The 15,847-nt window shown below is 37.4% G+C and overlaps 3 protein-coding genes and 1 non-coding gene across 7 annotated transcripts; 3 read left to right on the top strand and 1 right to left on the bottom strand.

Annotated features, from left to right (window-relative positions):
- The first annotated feature begins 849 nt into the window (after positions 1-849).
- LOC109014174 (myosin IB heavy chain) lies at positions 850-5,983 on the top strand. The gene is made up of 4 exons (XM_018996535.2): positions 850-1,223; positions 4,149-4,467; positions 5,408-5,466; positions 5,607-5,983. Exons 1-4 carry the CDS (start codon positions 974-976, stop codon positions 5,636-5,638), a joined length of 660 nt encoding a protein of 219 aa, XP_018852080.1. The 5' UTR covers positions 850-973; the 3' UTR covers positions 5,639-5,983.
- A 510-nt stretch (positions 5,984-6,493) lies between these two features.
- On the bottom strand, positions 6,494-9,973 carry LOC109014172 (probable inactive receptor kinase At4g23740). Of its 2 annotated transcripts, XM_018996533.2 has the most exons (3): positions 9,612-9,973; positions 7,828-9,137; positions 6,494-7,400 (listed from the first exon to the last, which is right to left on the bottom strand). In XM_018996533.2, exons 2-3 carry the CDS (start codon positions 9,050-9,052, stop codon positions 6,718-6,720), a joined length of 1,908 nt encoding a protein of 635 aa, XP_018852078.1. In that variant the 5' UTR covers positions 9,053-9,137; positions 9,612-9,973; the 3' UTR covers positions 6,494-6,717. The 2 variants fall into 2 exon arrangements, with proteins under 2 accessions (XP_018852078.1, XP_035542525.1); XM_035686632.1 differs by lacking the exon at positions 9,612-9,973 and having other exon boundaries at positions 7,828-9,141.
- Positions 9,974-11,127: 1,154 nt separating this feature from the next.
- On the top strand, positions 11,128-11,199 carry TRNAM-CAU. Its single transcript has one exon. It is a non-coding gene; the product is annotated as a tRNA-Met (tRNA).
- Positions 11,200-11,388: 189 nt separating this feature from the next.
- Positions 11,389-15,690, top strand: LOC109014171. Of its 3 annotated transcripts, none has more exons than XM_035686734.1 (4): positions 11,389-11,536; positions 12,803-12,841; positions 13,155-14,786; positions 15,083-15,690. In XM_035686734.1, coding segments are annotated over exons 2-4 (2,040 nt in total). In that variant the 5' UTR covers positions 11,389-11,536; positions 12,803-12,840; the 3' UTR covers positions 15,490-15,690. The 3 variants fall into 3 exon arrangements, with proteins under 3 accessions (XP_035542627.1, XP_018852076.1, XP_018852074.1); XM_018996531.2 differs by lacking the exon at positions 11,389-11,536 and adding an exon at positions 11,585-12,136; XM_018996529.2 differs by lacking the exon at positions 11,389-11,536 and adding an exon at positions 12,156-12,253.
- Positions 15,691-15,847: the final 157 nt, after the last annotated feature.

The raw sequence follows: 15,847 nt of genomic DNA, 5'->3' as shown, positions 1-15,847 counted from the left end.
GGCATGACTTTGTGGGAGGAAGGAAGGTTTATGGCATGCGAAGAAGAAGATGACAAAAACCTGTTTTCATCTTCGTCTTCATCTTCATTTGTTTGGACTTTTATCTTTTGAATCAGAATTGATAATTCTTTGGCAACGAGGAGGTTTCTGGAAACGGGGGTTTTCGTGCGAGAATTAGCTAAGAGGGAGGGGAGAGTGGTGGAGAAGGGGACCGTCGTCGGTCGTGGCGGAGAGGGGGAGAAGGCAAAGTGGCGGAGAGGGTGGGGTTTGTTGGGCTGCGACGCTAGAGGCTTCGGCGGGTTTGAGCGAAAGAGACGTGCTTGAGAGAAGGAGATATGACACATATGAGGGGTTTGAACGAAGGAGGCTCCTATATGTAGTCCCATATGTTTTTCAAATGGATTGCCTATGTGGCGATTACTTATTGGTGGACTGTTTTTTATAATAAAACAGACGAACCGGTTCTAAGTTATTCTCTTTTCTCAAACTTGATGTCCTTCGGCAAAACCTTATAGGATCTCCAATTTTGTCACTATCATTCATGGGATATATATCGATTCAACTAAAAAATAAAAATATATTAAGATGGACGTAAAATGTCGAAAGATATTATTTTTATTATTATTGTTGTGATACGTCAGATTATAAAATTATTTTTATTATAAAATAAATTTAATGGATCGCATGAAACCATTTCAATTTATATATTTACTTATATATAATTTTTTTATATTTGTAACATATCTTTAATAAAAATTATACGCCAAGGAATAATAAAATGATAATTAATTGTGTTTTTAGAATTTCGTTAATCATAATATTTGTTTAAAAATTAATAATCCCATTTGTGGGAGACTGTGCGGATTAGTCCGTTCCTCAGTTCCTCCTTCCTCTCTCCATATCCCTCTCCGCCTTTGCGCTCCAAAACTCACTGAGTCCAACGTGTCTGACTCGCCTCGAAGCACGGGAAAAAATGGAACGGATCAGATCGCAGAGGCGGGTCCAAATCGACGAATCCCAGCTCCCAAAATACCAGGATGACGACGAGGAAGAAGAGAAAACTGGAATGCGATTAAGATCGTCCGATAGCAGTAGGACGGAAAATCAAGAGCCGTTCATGGGCGTCAAGGTCCGCAGAAAAGCCTCTCTTCACAGGGACTACAGGGGCGACTACATCGATATCGCCTCTCATCCCTACTTGATCAAACTTTTGCAGAAACAAGGTCCTCTAATTCATACATACATATACATATACAAACTTTTGCAGAAACAAGGTCCTCTAATTCATACATACATATACATATAGGAATATTAGTGTCTTACTCATGAATTCTTATTTCATTAGTGCTTTTTTTTTTTTTTTTTTTAGCTTTGTTTTGGGTAAGTTTGGTTTAGGTTGATCTTGGTTGGCATAGTTTGGACTTGGTAAATCAATCTGGGAACTGAGTTGGAATTGGTTGATGAAATGGCTGTTTTTTCCCAATCTGCGTGGGATGATAACGTTGATTTGACCCTGGATTCATTGTGTGCTTAGAATCTGTGAATCGGGGACGGAATACTGTAGTTTGAGTTATTTAGATCGGGAAGTTTTGATTCATCATGTTTGAAATACTTAATACAGACATTACGAAGTGTTTTATTATTATGATTTCACTACTAATCTTAAATTTTGGGATTTTCTCGTCTGCAAAGATTCCAGCATTTGTTTTTTTGAAAGTATGCATTTTTTTCTGAGTTGCAGCTTATGGATAAGGGGTGCTTGTGGTTATTTTTGTTCAAAGTGTATAGGTGGCCCCACAAATATTCATGTATAGGGGCCATCCTTTGTTTGGATACTTTTCATTATCACCATCACTTCTAGGGGTGTCAATTCGTGTTCGCGGGTCATGTTCGTGTCGTGTCAAGTCATGAATATTCGACTATATGGCTCAACCTGAACCCAACCTGTTAAGCTAAACATGTAAGATCTTTAAATCCTAACACGATCAATTTAAATAACGAACTGTGTCACCTATTTTGACCTGTTTAATAATTAATTAGAAATTAATCAACATGACATGACTTATTTCAACCCGTTTCATGTAAATGGGTTAAACTAATCTGCATAATCTATTTGACCTGATTAACATAATTTCACATAAAAATTAAAATCTACATGTATTAGTAGCTATAATATCTAAAAAAAAAGACTACCTACTAACAAAAAATATGATATTTTTCAGATTTTAACTTATAATCAAATCAATATTACAATCTCAATATTAACAAATATGAGTATAGGTTCAGAATTATAATCTCAATAATTAAAACATAAGCATATTGAAAAATACCAATATTATAATTCAACAATAATAAAATTGTGACTGTGAGTAAAAATCTAAAGGTAATAATGGGTTGTTTCGTGTTAAGCGGGTTGACCTGTTTATAAATCGTGTCTTAACGGGTTAACCCGTTTTGACCCGAAACCATTAATATCAAACCCAAACTCCCTAATTTCGTGTCGTGTTCGTGTTGGGTTCACGAGTCGTGTCACATATTGCCACCTCTAATCACTTCCTCCTCCACCTCCCCTCTCCCTCTCTCTCCCCTCACTCCAGCCTCAGTTTTAGGCATTGGCTATTTACAAACATGCAAATGCTTGGCACATGTATATTTAAACAACTTTGATAAATGAAATATCTAGCATACTATGATGTACATGGGCTATGCCTATTTCATTCATATCTATAATTTTTATCTCTTACTTATAAAAAAAAAAAAGCATACTATGCTCTCTTCTAATGCTGAGACTGAAAAAGGATTGTTATAGGTGAGAATTCTAGAAGACCAACTTATCAAAAAAGAATTCTAGAAGACCTTGATCCAAGTTTCCTCTTATTAAGCCACAATACGATTCCAATACAAAGCACCAGAACCCTAATTTAGAAGATTTTAACAAATACAATTGTAAACGACACCTGAAGTTTATAAATTGATTTAAACTAGTGTTCTCGGGGTAGTATTCGCTGCCCCAAAGTATGACTCCAAAAGCCATATTTTTCTTAATTGCTTCAGTTCTAAACCACACCCCTTCTGTGACACCATAAATAAATATTACTGTGGCATAGTTTCCATAAGTTTTCCCATCATTAAATTTAAAACCTATTATTGACAACCTAAAACTTTGTTAACTGCTACCTATATTTCCTTGAAATTTCTTTCCACTTCTTTCCACTTCTTTCTTTTAAATATCTCCAATATTAAAATTATATGTTCATAAACTTAATAATTATCAAGATTTCTTTTGTATTTTTTTAATAATTTACAAACCAAGAATCACTTTCTTCTTGGACACTAGCGGATTATCGTTGGTGCCTCATGTGGGGGAAGGTTTGGAATTGGGAGTGTAGTTGGGTACGGTGGCTGGAGATAATGTCGTTCCCTTGGTTTCTATCCCTCTGTTAAACGTATAGCGAGTTCACCATCAGATTGAGTTCTGAATAAAGTTAACGGACTTCAGCAAATCCTGGAGCTTTCATATGGAGAACAGGGAGAATATGAAGATCAATTTAAAGCTCTACTCACTGCGATTGAGGCGAGTCACGCGCTTGAAACCAAATCACATTTTAAGAAAAGCAGGGAATTAAAGTGTCTTCTATGTTCAATCAACTACGATGCTAAGCGAGATAGCTCAAGTCGGGGGAAGAATAAATGGAGGGCATTGTGAAGACGATCTCGTCGTGGGATGTTCGGGTAGAGGATTAGTTTTATGGAAACAAGGGGTTGGGGTTGGGGTTGGGGAGGTGTGTCCAATTCGGGCTTGGTGTATTTTGGGTAGGTTTCGTGGGATTCTTGGGTCATTAGGGGCTCTCTTGTATGGGCTAGGCGTTTTCTTGTATACGTCCAGTATACTTGGTTACTCCTATTTATTTATATATATAATATTTTTACTTATAAAAAAAAAAAAAGAATCACTTTCTTCTTGATACGTTTATGATATTCTTAATTTTGGGTCTTCCGGATGGATAAAGGGGCATGCTAGTTGATGAATCAGAATGTACACAACTTGACAAGGGAGACTAGGGTTCATGTGGAATCCTATATGATTTTGGTGGCTTATTAGTATATTTCTAAATTCTATTCCATTTCTCTTTTGTGAATTTCTTCAGGTGACAAGCAAGTTATGTTTGCCGATAAAGTTTTGAAGTTCACTAGTTCTGGGAAGATGAAACGACGTATCTTATTAGTTACCGACTTTGCGATTTACATTCTTGACCCGGAGACTGATGCACTTAAACGAAGGATTGCCCTGGCTGCCGTAGATAAGATGTGTTTAAGTGAACTAAGTGATAATTTCTTTGCAATAATCATTCCCACAGAGTACGATTTACTCATGGCCAGTACTCGGAAGACTGAAATTGTTACTGTGTTAATTGAAGCTGCTAAGAGTGCGTCTGACTATGAACTGGAGGTGGTCTTCTCAAATAGGTAAAAACAAAACTAACACTCTTTCTGTTGCTTATTAAGTGTTGTTATTATTTATGAGAATGGAATGTAGTCTACTGTCTTCATAATGCTTGGGTCAAGCATTTAAGGCTTGATGGGCTTTCTTCGTAATGCTTGTGACTGAGAGGTTTGTTTTTTGACTAATTCATCTGAATACAACTTTCCACGTCTCATATAGACAGGATTTTCACCGTCTGTCAGTTTTCAAGGGCAGAAAGATGATCTTCCTTGCTTTTTAAACTCATATTTTGTACTCTTTCCACAACATGGATATGGGCATGTCAATGGTCGAACGACTTGGGAGAGAATAAATATTCCCTTATCGAGACAAATGGCCTTCCTGGATGCTGCATACGTTGTACAGTTTTTTTGCTAGATGCTTTAGGATGGGAAGACTGGTTTTTACTTTGTGAAGCCAATAAATCTAGCTCACATGGCACCTCCTCGTCCCATAAGAATAGGATGGAGGGAGAGATCATGGGTTTCATATCTATTGGATGCCTATATTTCTTACTGATAAAGAGTAGATGAATTTACATTATAACGTGAAAGAATAGGTATGATACTTCATGTAAGGCGTTTGTATAGGCATATAATTATGGACACGGATAGGTATTAATTTGCCTTGGAACATATAGGAATCATAAGATATATGCAATATATCTGATCACCTTCATCCTTATTTTGGAAGAGTACTGCTTTCTTGTGAGTTCCCATGCTTTTACCTCAAGGATGATGCCCTGCACTCGCTGAGACCTTAATACTGAAATCTGTAGCTTAATAAGAAGGAAAAAAACCAGAAGTTTTGTTTTTTTTCCCGTGCTTCTTTTTCTGTCAATACATTTTCCTGTTAAGAGTTACAATTAGAATATGTACAGAAAAATGCTCTTACTTGGTGCATGTTGTTCCATACCTCTGGTAGGTTTGAGTATCATGCAGCTGCCGAATTGGTGAAGGAAGTACAATTTGAGGAAGTTGAAGGTCAGTGGTACTATTTGTACAGAAAGAATCACGGCACTGATAGAAGGATTACTCCAGCTAAATGATATTCTTACATTTGGTTTTCGGTTATTCTGGCTTTTCCAAAGTCTTACTGAAGCCGTTTTATATTTCTATTTCAGGGGGTGTAAAAACAAGTATTGTGAGAAAGTGAGTTGTGCTTACACTCTTCGGCCATCAAATGTTTGTAGACTCTGCAGGGGATTGGCACTATTGTAAAGATGAACGTTTCTTTAGACACGTCGTGTCGAGGTTGTGCTGAGCATCAAGTCCCCCATTGAGAAATATATATCTTGCTTCTGAATTCAAATATCTTGTGTGTAGCTTATACAAAAAATAAAAATAAAAAATTACTCCATTTTATTTTTTTGCAACTTCAAATCAGTTTCATGTGGATGCATTAAATATGACTACATAGATTTTGAAATTAGTCTGAAGTATTTTCTTACTGTAGACATTGCTTGTGATGTATGTTACTAATGTCTTTTCATTTTCGGCACCCATTTTGAAACTGGTTTGGTAAATATGACAAATGACCATATAGTTGTTGTATGAGTGCATACACGTGGTTGTTGCATCTTGTCATAATTTCTGGAGGTATTTTCGACACAGCTACCTTTCATGGAGTTGGTGGCCTAATTTATGCATGTTTCGTTGTTTCTGGGAACTTCTTGATATCTCTGTTTAATATAATCTTAAATTACAAGCCTGAAAATGAATGTCCTTTAGAAAATATTCACAATAAATCAGTACCTACCTTCTTAGCGTGTAAACACAACGTAATACCTCAACTTATATGTACATGTGATTTTGATATGAAGGTGATGGATGAGATTTCACATTGTTTGTGAAAGAAAAGTCCAAATTCTTTATAATAATTCTAAGGAGCTTCAATTGTAACTTGACTAGTCTCTTTGGAATATGGCTCAAATGTGACTTTTTTTCTTGGGTCCGTCCATCAAGGATGAAATAAATCGCTTTATTATGAGCAATAACATCAATTCCCCATACAAATATACTTCAGTTCTATTCAAGAAAAATACAATAGCCAAGCAAGTATGCCAAACATTAAGCTACGCTGGATAATTTAGCTACAATAAATCCTAACATCAAGTCTTTCATAGGATTTAAGTCACACAAATATCAATTGATTTTGGCCATTTCTTTTTCTAACCAATTCTGAAACTGAAATGGAAAAGATAGAACTGAATTAATAACTAGCACAAAAGAATCTCATGGTGTAGCCAATGAGGATCCCATGACAGAGGAGGATCCAATCTCAGCTATAATTGGCGATGGGGTTGATATTTCTGGCTCTAGCTCAGCTGATGGCCGCTTACCTGTATTCACTCCGCGAATTTCTTCCATCAATTTCACTACATCCTGCATTTTTGGTCGCTCCTCTGGCATTCTCACAACACAAGCCAACCCTATTTGTAACATCTCTACCATTTCCTCCTCTATATTGGGATACCTCAAGAGTTCTACATCAAACACTTCTGCTGTCCATTCCTCCCTAACCACAGAATTCACCCACCTGACTAAGTGAACGACCTCTTGACCACCTGTGTTGTGTACAGGTGACTTTCCAGTAAGAAGCTCAAGCAACAACACACCAAAACTGAAGACATCAGATGCATGGGATGCTTTCCGGGTGTCTGTTACTTCAGGAGCTCGATATCCTGCAGCCCTCATTGGTGGGGACATTGAGCTCATCAATGCTGCTAAACCAACATCAGACACACAACCATAACCTCGGGAGTTGAGAAAAGTGTTAGAGGCTTTTATATTTCCATGGACAAGTTTGTTCCCACCATCTTGTCTGTGGATATGAGCAATGCCTGTTGCTGCACCTATAGCAATTCTTAGCCGAGTCTCCCAGTCTATTGTAGACCGGCCCTCCTCTCCTCTTTTTCCTGCAATAATGGCAAGCGCATGATTTGTTATAGAATGAGACTTATTCTGGAACATATTAGGGCCAGAATAAATTTTATGCAATTTTATTGCTTGTAATCATGCCAAAGTGAGAGACTGGAGTCCTTTTCACAAGAACTATTATGTTGCAGCTTAAATGCATAAAAAATTAACTAATTCCACATCTAACCTAGAGTTCTGTTTTCACTCATCTAAGACCAGACTTACTGCACCGAAACAGTCCACAGAGAAGTAACACAACAGCATCAATTCTTGATACTGCTTAATTAGTGCTTAAGAATGAGAATTTCGTTTTGGTTGGTGGGTGGGTGGGTGGGGGAGGGGAGGAATCAGCATGAGCATAAATTTTAGCAGTGCTACTGATTAGGAAAAAAAAAAGAGACGAAGAACTGCAAAGATTTAACATACCATGTAACATTGCAGACACACTTCCTTGATGATGGTAATCATACACCACAAGCTGCTCATCCTTTGAATAGTAATATGCCCTAAGCTCGCTGACATTTTCGTGCCTAATACTACCAATCACCTCCATTTGAAGCACAAACTCACGTTTTCCCACACATACTTCTTTAAGCCTCTTCACCACGACAGTATTCCCATCCTCCAGAGCCGCCTTATATGTTGTTCCAAATGATCCCTTGCCAAGCACCTCAGCAGATGACCTCAACAAGTCCTCCAAATCAAATGCAAGATTATTTCCTTCAAAGAAGACAAGCTTCTCATCATTGTCTCGTCTCTCAGAAACCACTTTCTTTAGAGAGGCTTCCTTCTTTTTTCGCTTCTTTGGAACCTCACTTACCTCTCTTTTTGAGGAGCACAACATCAATATAACGGCAATAACCACAAACACCAGAACAATACCGACGATTGCTATTCCCAATATTGCTTGTCTACTAAGTTTTCTTGCTTTCTTTGATGGTTGAGCATTAGGTGATTGAACCGGAAAAGCATTTTCCATCGTAAGATTGTTACCAGAGAATGCAGAACTTGGAAATCTTTGAAGGGTTTTGGGCACACTTCCATCAAGCCTATTGTTGGCTAGATTTAGGTGTTGCAAACTAGGAATATCAGGATCAGGAATTTCACCCGAAAAGGAGTTGTTAGCAAGACTCAATGCAAAGAGGTGAGTTAAATTTGAAATTGAAGAAGGTATTCTCCCATTAAAGCCATTGTTTGAGAAATCAATGATTGTAAGATTCTTCCAAACTGAGAAATCTGAAGGCAAGGGGCCGGAGAACTTGTTGTGTTGAAGATAAAGAGAAGTCAAGTTTAAGAACTTGGAGAAATCAGAAGGAAAAGGACCTGATATCGAATTCAATCTGAAGCTTAAAATCTGAATTGTCGATAGGCGACTGAGAGTGTTTGGTGGAATTGGACCTTGTAAGCCAGCATCTGGCAATCTGAGCGCTATGACTCTGGAGTGATCTTTGTTACAGGACACTCCTGTCCAGCTTGTGCATACCGAAGAGTTCTCATTCCAATTGAGATGGTGCATGTGCGAGATATTCCCAAGGAAATCGAGCAATGCTTGTTTATCCTCAACCGGGTCGGAGGCAACGTGCGAGAAAAATGTTCCAAACAAGAAAATTGTCAAGAAAATGAACAAGAGGTCCTCAGATTTCCTGCTCATTTTCTCTGTCGGAGTTACAGACCCAAGTGGTCAAGCAAAGCAAATTTGCAGTTAAAATGAAACTGTCCGCAAAATTTGCTCACATCTGCATGAATATATAAAGAAGATGAATCAGAGACCGAGGGGCGGAAATTTAGAATTTGCTGATGGTCGGTAAAAGTGTAGTAGACATTTCTCCGAAATTTAGCTCTAAAAGACTGACTTTTATCAATTTCCATTCATGGTCTACAGTCTATTTTGACTTTTAGTAACTCTACGCTCTATTCATGCTCTCATAGTGTTAGAGCAAAAAGAACGGGAAGGAATCTCTATTCAAATAGTTACAATTCAGACTTTTCATGAATTTAGAACCCAAGAAAAGATGATCTACTGACATTTTTTCTCCAATTCTCTCTCTCTTTTTCCTTGCAAACTACAAAATAGGCAACAAAGACACAAAAGTTTCTTTTTTTCTTTTCTTTCCTTTCATTTTCTCATGTCCCAAACGAAACATTCAAACAGAAATGCCAGAATGGAGTTGAAACGAAAAAAAAAAATAAAAATAAAGGCACATCCTTACTTGCTGGCTCCAAAAAAGACCAAACTTGCTGAAGATATGAACAAACAGCATCTCTAGTCTCCCACTCCCCGACCAAATATTCACAGGTTCAGCTCTCTCTAAAAGAGAAAATTCTACCTATCGAGTATTAACCCAGAAGCAATGAAATGGAAGGTAGCTGCATTTCTTGGGCTTTCAGAAACAGTAAGCAGGGAAAGTTCCACACAGGGACGTCGCAAATGATGATGGCAATGAGCTGGTATTTGCTTGCGTATGAAGCAGCATGACATGCCCCGCGGGAAATAAGAAACCATTAGAAAATCATCAAGCCAAAGTACTTTCAATTTCCATGATAATTTTGTTTTTCTTTGTAACGCATGACCAGGTCGGGCTGCATGTGGAGGGGAGGCGAGAGAGTACAGACAAGAGAAAGAGATCGGCAATAAAGAAAGATTAGAAGCAAGCCTATATAAACCTGTGAGAGTTGGGTAACTTTAATTTTATTAAATGAAAATAGTTGGATAGGTGGTATTGATAATATATATATATATATGTGTGTGTGTATATATATATATTGATCTAAATGCCATATGATATTAAGTGGATTGAAAAGAAGAATATAAAAATGAAAATTTAGAGAAAAAGACAACCTTTTAGGACAGCACTCTGTAGCTAATGATAAGCCTATATAATTGGTACATGTTTGCTTCCAAATTTTTAATGAGAAGTGTTCGCATTTGTTTCTATTTGAGGTATGAAGTGCATGCATAGTCGAACGACAAACACATTGTAAGAATTATAGGTTTTTTTTATTAAAACCAACATGATAAAGCCAAAGTGATAAACCAAAAAGAAGAAGAAGAGTTTTTCATGGCAAGTTTAATATGTCAATGTTATGTGTCCAACAATATTCCCATTAACAATATATATGAATGATGTCAAGGGCATGTGGCATGATAACATAAAAAAAAAAAAAAGGGTCTGTGGCCCAATGGCACAAGACTCACATATCCAAAATAGAGATCATGAGTTTGACCGCCTCTCAATATATTAAAAAAATAACATATATGATACTCTTCTCTTGGGTATCTACATTTTCATTTTTCCAGCATATTTATACATGGCACTCTGATCAATTTGTCCATGACATGTCCTCCCAAAAACATTTTTTTTTTCTGAACAGTGCAGTCAACAAAGTTTTATTTTCCTTATTTGTGAGCATTTTTAAAGGAAAAATGCTTGATCCACAGAAAATTACAAAGAATTAATTTATAAACTGATGTGACAGGTAAGAATATAAATTTTTTTAATTTTAAAAATATTTAATATAGTATTTCAAGTCACTTTGTAATTTATTTTTAATCCTTTTCTTGACCGAACGTTTATTTTTGGAAGTCATAGACATCTATTATTAAATGCGAATGCGCGTGTGAATGTGATCATATAAAAAGTGAGCCGGCCCATCAAAACTGTTCAAGGGCCCAATTAGATTATGATTAAGTGATAAGTTAAACTTATGATAGCCCCATCATCAAGAATCAGAGTGGCGCAGCGGAAGCGTGGTGGGCCCATAACCCACAGGTCCCAGGATCGAAACCTGGCTCTGATAATTCTTTTTTCCCTGATAGATCTAAACGATGCCGTATGGTGTGCCCTTCATCAATCAGCATCATCCTAACGGTAATTACGGTTCTATCCACAAAAAGATGTCCGCGAGATATCGCCAAAGAACAAATGAAAGATTATTTCAAGGAAAAAAAAATAAAATAAAAGAACAAATGAAAAATAAAAGAAAAAAACAAATCAATTCAAAAATCTTAGACAACGAGAGAAAGGCAAACAACCTAATAAAACCCTAAATCTCGCGATAAAATCGAAAAACCCAGAATCTTCAGCGACCTCCGATTATCTCTCCGTCGAGAAGACCAATCTCTCTCTCTCTCTCTCTGTAAGTACTAAGCTCTCCTCAAACTTCTCGCTATTTCTCTTTTATCTTCTTTTTTAAATTCTCCGAGAGATCCCCTTTTCCCGTCGTTCCGCATACATACATAATATGTATATAGTCTCCGATTCTTTTTTAGTGCCAAGAATAATTTTGACACTTTCTGATTTTTTAGCTATGTAGTTGGATTTGGAGTTTTGGGTCTGTAAATGAAGTGTAATTTTCTGTTTGGTTGCTGCGGAAACGAACGAAAATGAGTGAAAACTCGAAACTTTCTCCTTGTAACATTTTGTTAGCTACGCACGGTTGGATTTGATGGCCTGTAAAATATGTGCAATGCTCTGTTCGGTTGTGAGGAAGCGGAGGAAAGTGGGGGAATAAATTAATCTTTCTGCCCGTAACACTTTTTTTACCTACATGGGGTTGGATTTGGAGTTTTGAGCCTGTAAAATAACTGCAACCGTCTGTTTGGGAGCTGAGAAAACGGAGGAAAATAGGAAAAACTTGAATCAATCTCTTTCCAACAATGCAGACAGGTTCAGGGCTCAGCAGAAGCCCTCTTTGTTTCGACGGAAAGTTTTTCCGCAAAGATGTTACAAATAATGTAGGGTTTTTAATTTTAAACCCCCCCTCCCCCCTTTTCTCTCTCTCGATATTTGCAGCGTGGCATAATGGCATTCACTTCGTATTCTACCACATCCCAGTGTGCAACCAATTAAAGGTAACAACATGAGAGAGAGAGAGAGAGAGAGAGAGAGAGAGAGAGTACTGAATAATCTGATTTGAGGACCCAAAATTAGCAGAACATGGTCTAATTGTGCTTAAAATTCTTGGTCAGTCTAAGAAAAAAAAAGAAGAAGGAAGGAATACGAACCAAACTTGTACAATTATATCTTGGCAGTTTGCCAAGTCTTTTGACACATTTGTCTGGGTTTGAATCTGTTCTGTTCTGTTTTTCCCGTTCCCCCTTCATTGAATCTTGCTGAGCTTCTTAACATATTTACCTTTTTAACATTTCATGGAGTTTTTGTTTATTGATTTTGCTTAATATCTCCTTGGTGGTGTACTCTATAAAATGTGCCATGGTCCTTTAATTTGATGATTGCTTGTGTGGATCGTTTTCTTTAACGTTTCATGGAGTTCTTGCTACTATTTCGTTACTATTGTTGTTTTAGTATCTACTCTTGGGCTCTTGGCAATTTTAGAAAGATTAAATATAAAAGCGTACTCAAATACTTATATTATCTTCGGTTTGCTTCCTCCCCTTTAGGTCAACGCACAGAATCGCAGAACAACTTATATATCCTCAGTAAGTACAATTTTTTCTTTTTCAATGCTGCTATGTATTTTTTTTTTGGGCTAAACATGCTGCTATGTATCTTATTAGTCCGTGCATGCAGAAGTATGGTCTTGGTATATAGCCATAGTTAGTAATTGTTTATCGTTGGCCTTCCCTGCGATGAGATTGCAAGATTGAATTCAAATACTATTTTTTAGCTTGAAGATGATCTTGAATGAATTAAGTGTGCCTGCCCTCTATGATTAGTTTATTTTGATGTAAGATGTCCAGAAAACAGTTACTACTTGCATATGTGGGAACTAATTATGCATTGTTGTGGCAGTGGTACGAGAAAAAGATGTTTGCTGGGAATATGCTGAGAAATTGGAAGGAAACAAAGTAAGATGCAAATTTTGCCAGAGAGAACTGAACGGTGGCATCAGTAGATTGAAGCATCATCTATCACGGCTTCCAAGCAAAGGTGTAAATCCATGTACTAAAGTGAGAGATGATGTTACTGACAGAGTGAGAGTTATAATAGCACAAAAGGAGGAGACAAAAGAAAGTTCTTGTGTTACAAGGCATAAGCTTTCAGAAACCAGGTCTACTGGCAATATTTCTGCAGTCAAATCCCCTATGTATTTGGAGGCAGCATCTCCTATTTTGAAAGTTTTCCCTTCTGTAACACCAATGGCTCCTCCCTCTTTGAACAACCAAGAAAATGCAGAGAAAAGTATTGCTCTTTTCTTCTTTGAGAATAAGCTGGACTTCAGTGTTGCTCGTTCTTCATCCTACCAGCTTATGATTGATGCAATAGCAAAGTGTGGTCTTGGATTTACAGGTCCATCAACAGAGATGCTGAAGACTAAATGGTTGGAAAGGATCAAGTCTGAGGTGAGCCTGCAATGCAAAGATGTTGAAAAAGAGTGGGCTATTACAGGTTGTACTATCATTGCAGACACATGGACTGACAATAAATCAAGAGCTTTGATTAACTTTTTGGTTTCATCACCTTCCTGGACCTTTTTCCACAAATCCGTGGATGCATCTTCATATTTCAAGAACACAAAGTGCCTTGCTGAATTGTTTGATTCTGTTATCCAAGATTTTGGCCCAGAAAATGTTGTCCAAATCATCATGGATAGCAGTTTCAACTATACTGGAATTGCAAACCATATCCTGCAGAACTATAAAACCATATTTGTGTCTCCCTGTGCCTCTCAGTGTTTGAATCTAATCTTGGAGGAATTTTCAAAGGTAGATTGGGTGAACAGATGTATCTTACAAGCACAAACCATAACAAAGTTCATATACAATAATGCATCGATGCTTGATTTGATGAAACAGTATACTGGGGGACAGGAACTCATCAAGACTGGTATCACAAACTCCATATCCAACTTCCTCTCACTGCAGTTATTATTGAAGCAAAAGTCTAGATTGAAGCTTATGTTCAATAGCCCCGAGTATTCTACAAACTCATCGTACACTAATAAACCACAGGGCATTAATTGTATTGCGATTGTTGAGGATAACGATTTCTGGAGGGCAGTGGAAGAGAGTGTGGCCATCTCTGAGCCGTTTCTGAAAGTGTTGAGGGAAGTATCTGGAGGGAAACCAGTTGTGGGTTCCATTTATGAACTAATGACCAGGGCCAAGGAATCAATAAGGACATACTATATAATGGATGAGAATAAGTGCAAGACATTTTTGGATATAGTAGATAGAAAGTGGCGGAACCAACTCCATTCACCCCTACATGCTGCCGCAGCATTTCTGAATCCAAGTATCCAGTATAATCCGGAAATGAAATTTGTTCCCTCTATGAAAGAAGATCTTCATAAAGTTCTGGAGATACTACTCCCTCTGCCTGAAATGAGACGCGACATCACCAATCAAATTTGTACGTTTACCAAGGCAAGAGGGATGTTTGCTTGTAACTTAGCAAAGGAAGCAAGAGATACAGTTTCACCTGGTAAGTAATGGATTTTGTACTGTGTTTTATAAGCAGCACCTTGCATATCAGTGGAAGAGGCCGATGGAAGGGGATGTTACACAATTTAAGGAGCATATTTCATCCTTTGCATCAGCCGCAGCCAAATGTTGCTCATTGTAGTGCACACCATGACGACCACCATTGTTGAAATACCATTGAATAATAGTATTGGCAAATTTACTGCTAAACTCATACATGATCTTACTATGTGCAAACTTTTTGCATTTTTATTTGCTTGCCGTGTTGCTCTGAAACTCGATGCTAATTCATTGCAGGGCTTTGGTGGGAACAATATGGCGACTCTGCACCTGTCTTGCAAAGAGTTGCCATTAGAATACTAAGTCAAGTTTGCAGCACTTTCACTTTTGAGAGGCACTGGAACACATTTCAGCAAATCCACTCTGAGAAGCGGAACAAGATTGATAAAGAAACGTTGAATGACCTCGTATATATAAATTACAATCTAAAGTTGGCAAGACAAATGAGGACAAGGTCTTTAGAACCTGACCCTATTCAATTTGATGATATTGATATGACCTCAGAGTGGGTAGAGGAGAGTGAAAACCCAAGTCCAACTCAGTGGCTTGATCGCTTTGGTACTGCTTTGGATGGAAGTGACTTGAATACGAGACAGTTCAATGCTGGCATATTTGGTTCAAGTGACCACATTTTTGGTCTGTAATTGTGTAACCCTCACTCAGTTGCTCATATTGTATCCTTAGTTGTCCTTCTTATACCACCGGAAATGCATCATATCTGTTCTTCAGGTTTTGTGCTTTCGTTGTACCGTTTATTGATTGTAAATTAGTAGTTTCTCAATGACAATGTTGTTATGCATTCCCGCATACAAAAGTTATAAATACCATTTTTTTTTTACCTGTCATGCAGAAGGAAGCTAATTTGGTATATATACTATTCTCTTTCTTATATTTTAGGGTCTATGGTAACTATGGCCTCTTCATGATATGGGGAACATGAATAAACCCTCATCTGACTCGATGTTTGTTGTTATATTTAATAAATACAAACTATTTGTTAAG

Source organism: Juglans regia, chromosome 16 (genome assembly GCF_001411555.2).
Source record: "Juglans regia cultivar Chandler chromosome 16, Walnut 2.0, whole genome shotgun sequence".
Lineage (NCBI taxonomy): Eukaryota > Viridiplantae > Streptophyta > Magnoliopsida > Fagales > Juglandaceae > Juglans > Juglans regia.
This window is presented reverse-complemented; position numbering and strand designations above follow the sequence as displayed.

What these genes read in the sequence shown, in the direction of transcription:
- LOC109014172 (XM_018996533.2), bottom strand. Translation starts at nt 9,052, where the DNA reads ATGAGCAGGAAATCTGAGGACCTCTTGTTCATTTTCTTGACAATTTTC. An exon ending in TGTGTCTGCAATGTTACATG is followed by an intron (nt 7,401 to 7,827) that starts GTATGTTAAATC and finishes CCATTATTGCAG; the next exon opens with GAAAAAGAGGAGAGGAGGGC.
- LOC109014171 (XM_035686734.1), top strand. An exon ending in AAGAGATACAGTTTCACCTG is followed by an intron (nt 14,787 to 15,082) that starts GTAAGTAATGGA and finishes AATTCATTGCAG; the next exon opens with GGCTTTGGTGGGAACAATAT.
- LOC109014174 (XM_018996535.2), top strand. Translation starts at nt 974, where the DNA reads ATGGAACGGATCAGATCGCAGAGGCGGGTCCAAATCGACGAATCCCAG. An exon ending in CAAACTTTTGCAGAAACAAG is followed by an intron (nt 1,224 to 4,148) that starts GTCCTCTAATTC and finishes GAATTTCTTCAG; the next exon opens with GTGACAAGCAAGTTATGTTT. An exon ending in ACAATTTGAGGAAGTTGAAG is followed by an intron (nt 5,467 to 5,606) that starts GTCAGTGGTACT and finishes TTTCTATTTCAG; the next exon opens with GGGGTGTAAAAACAAGTATT.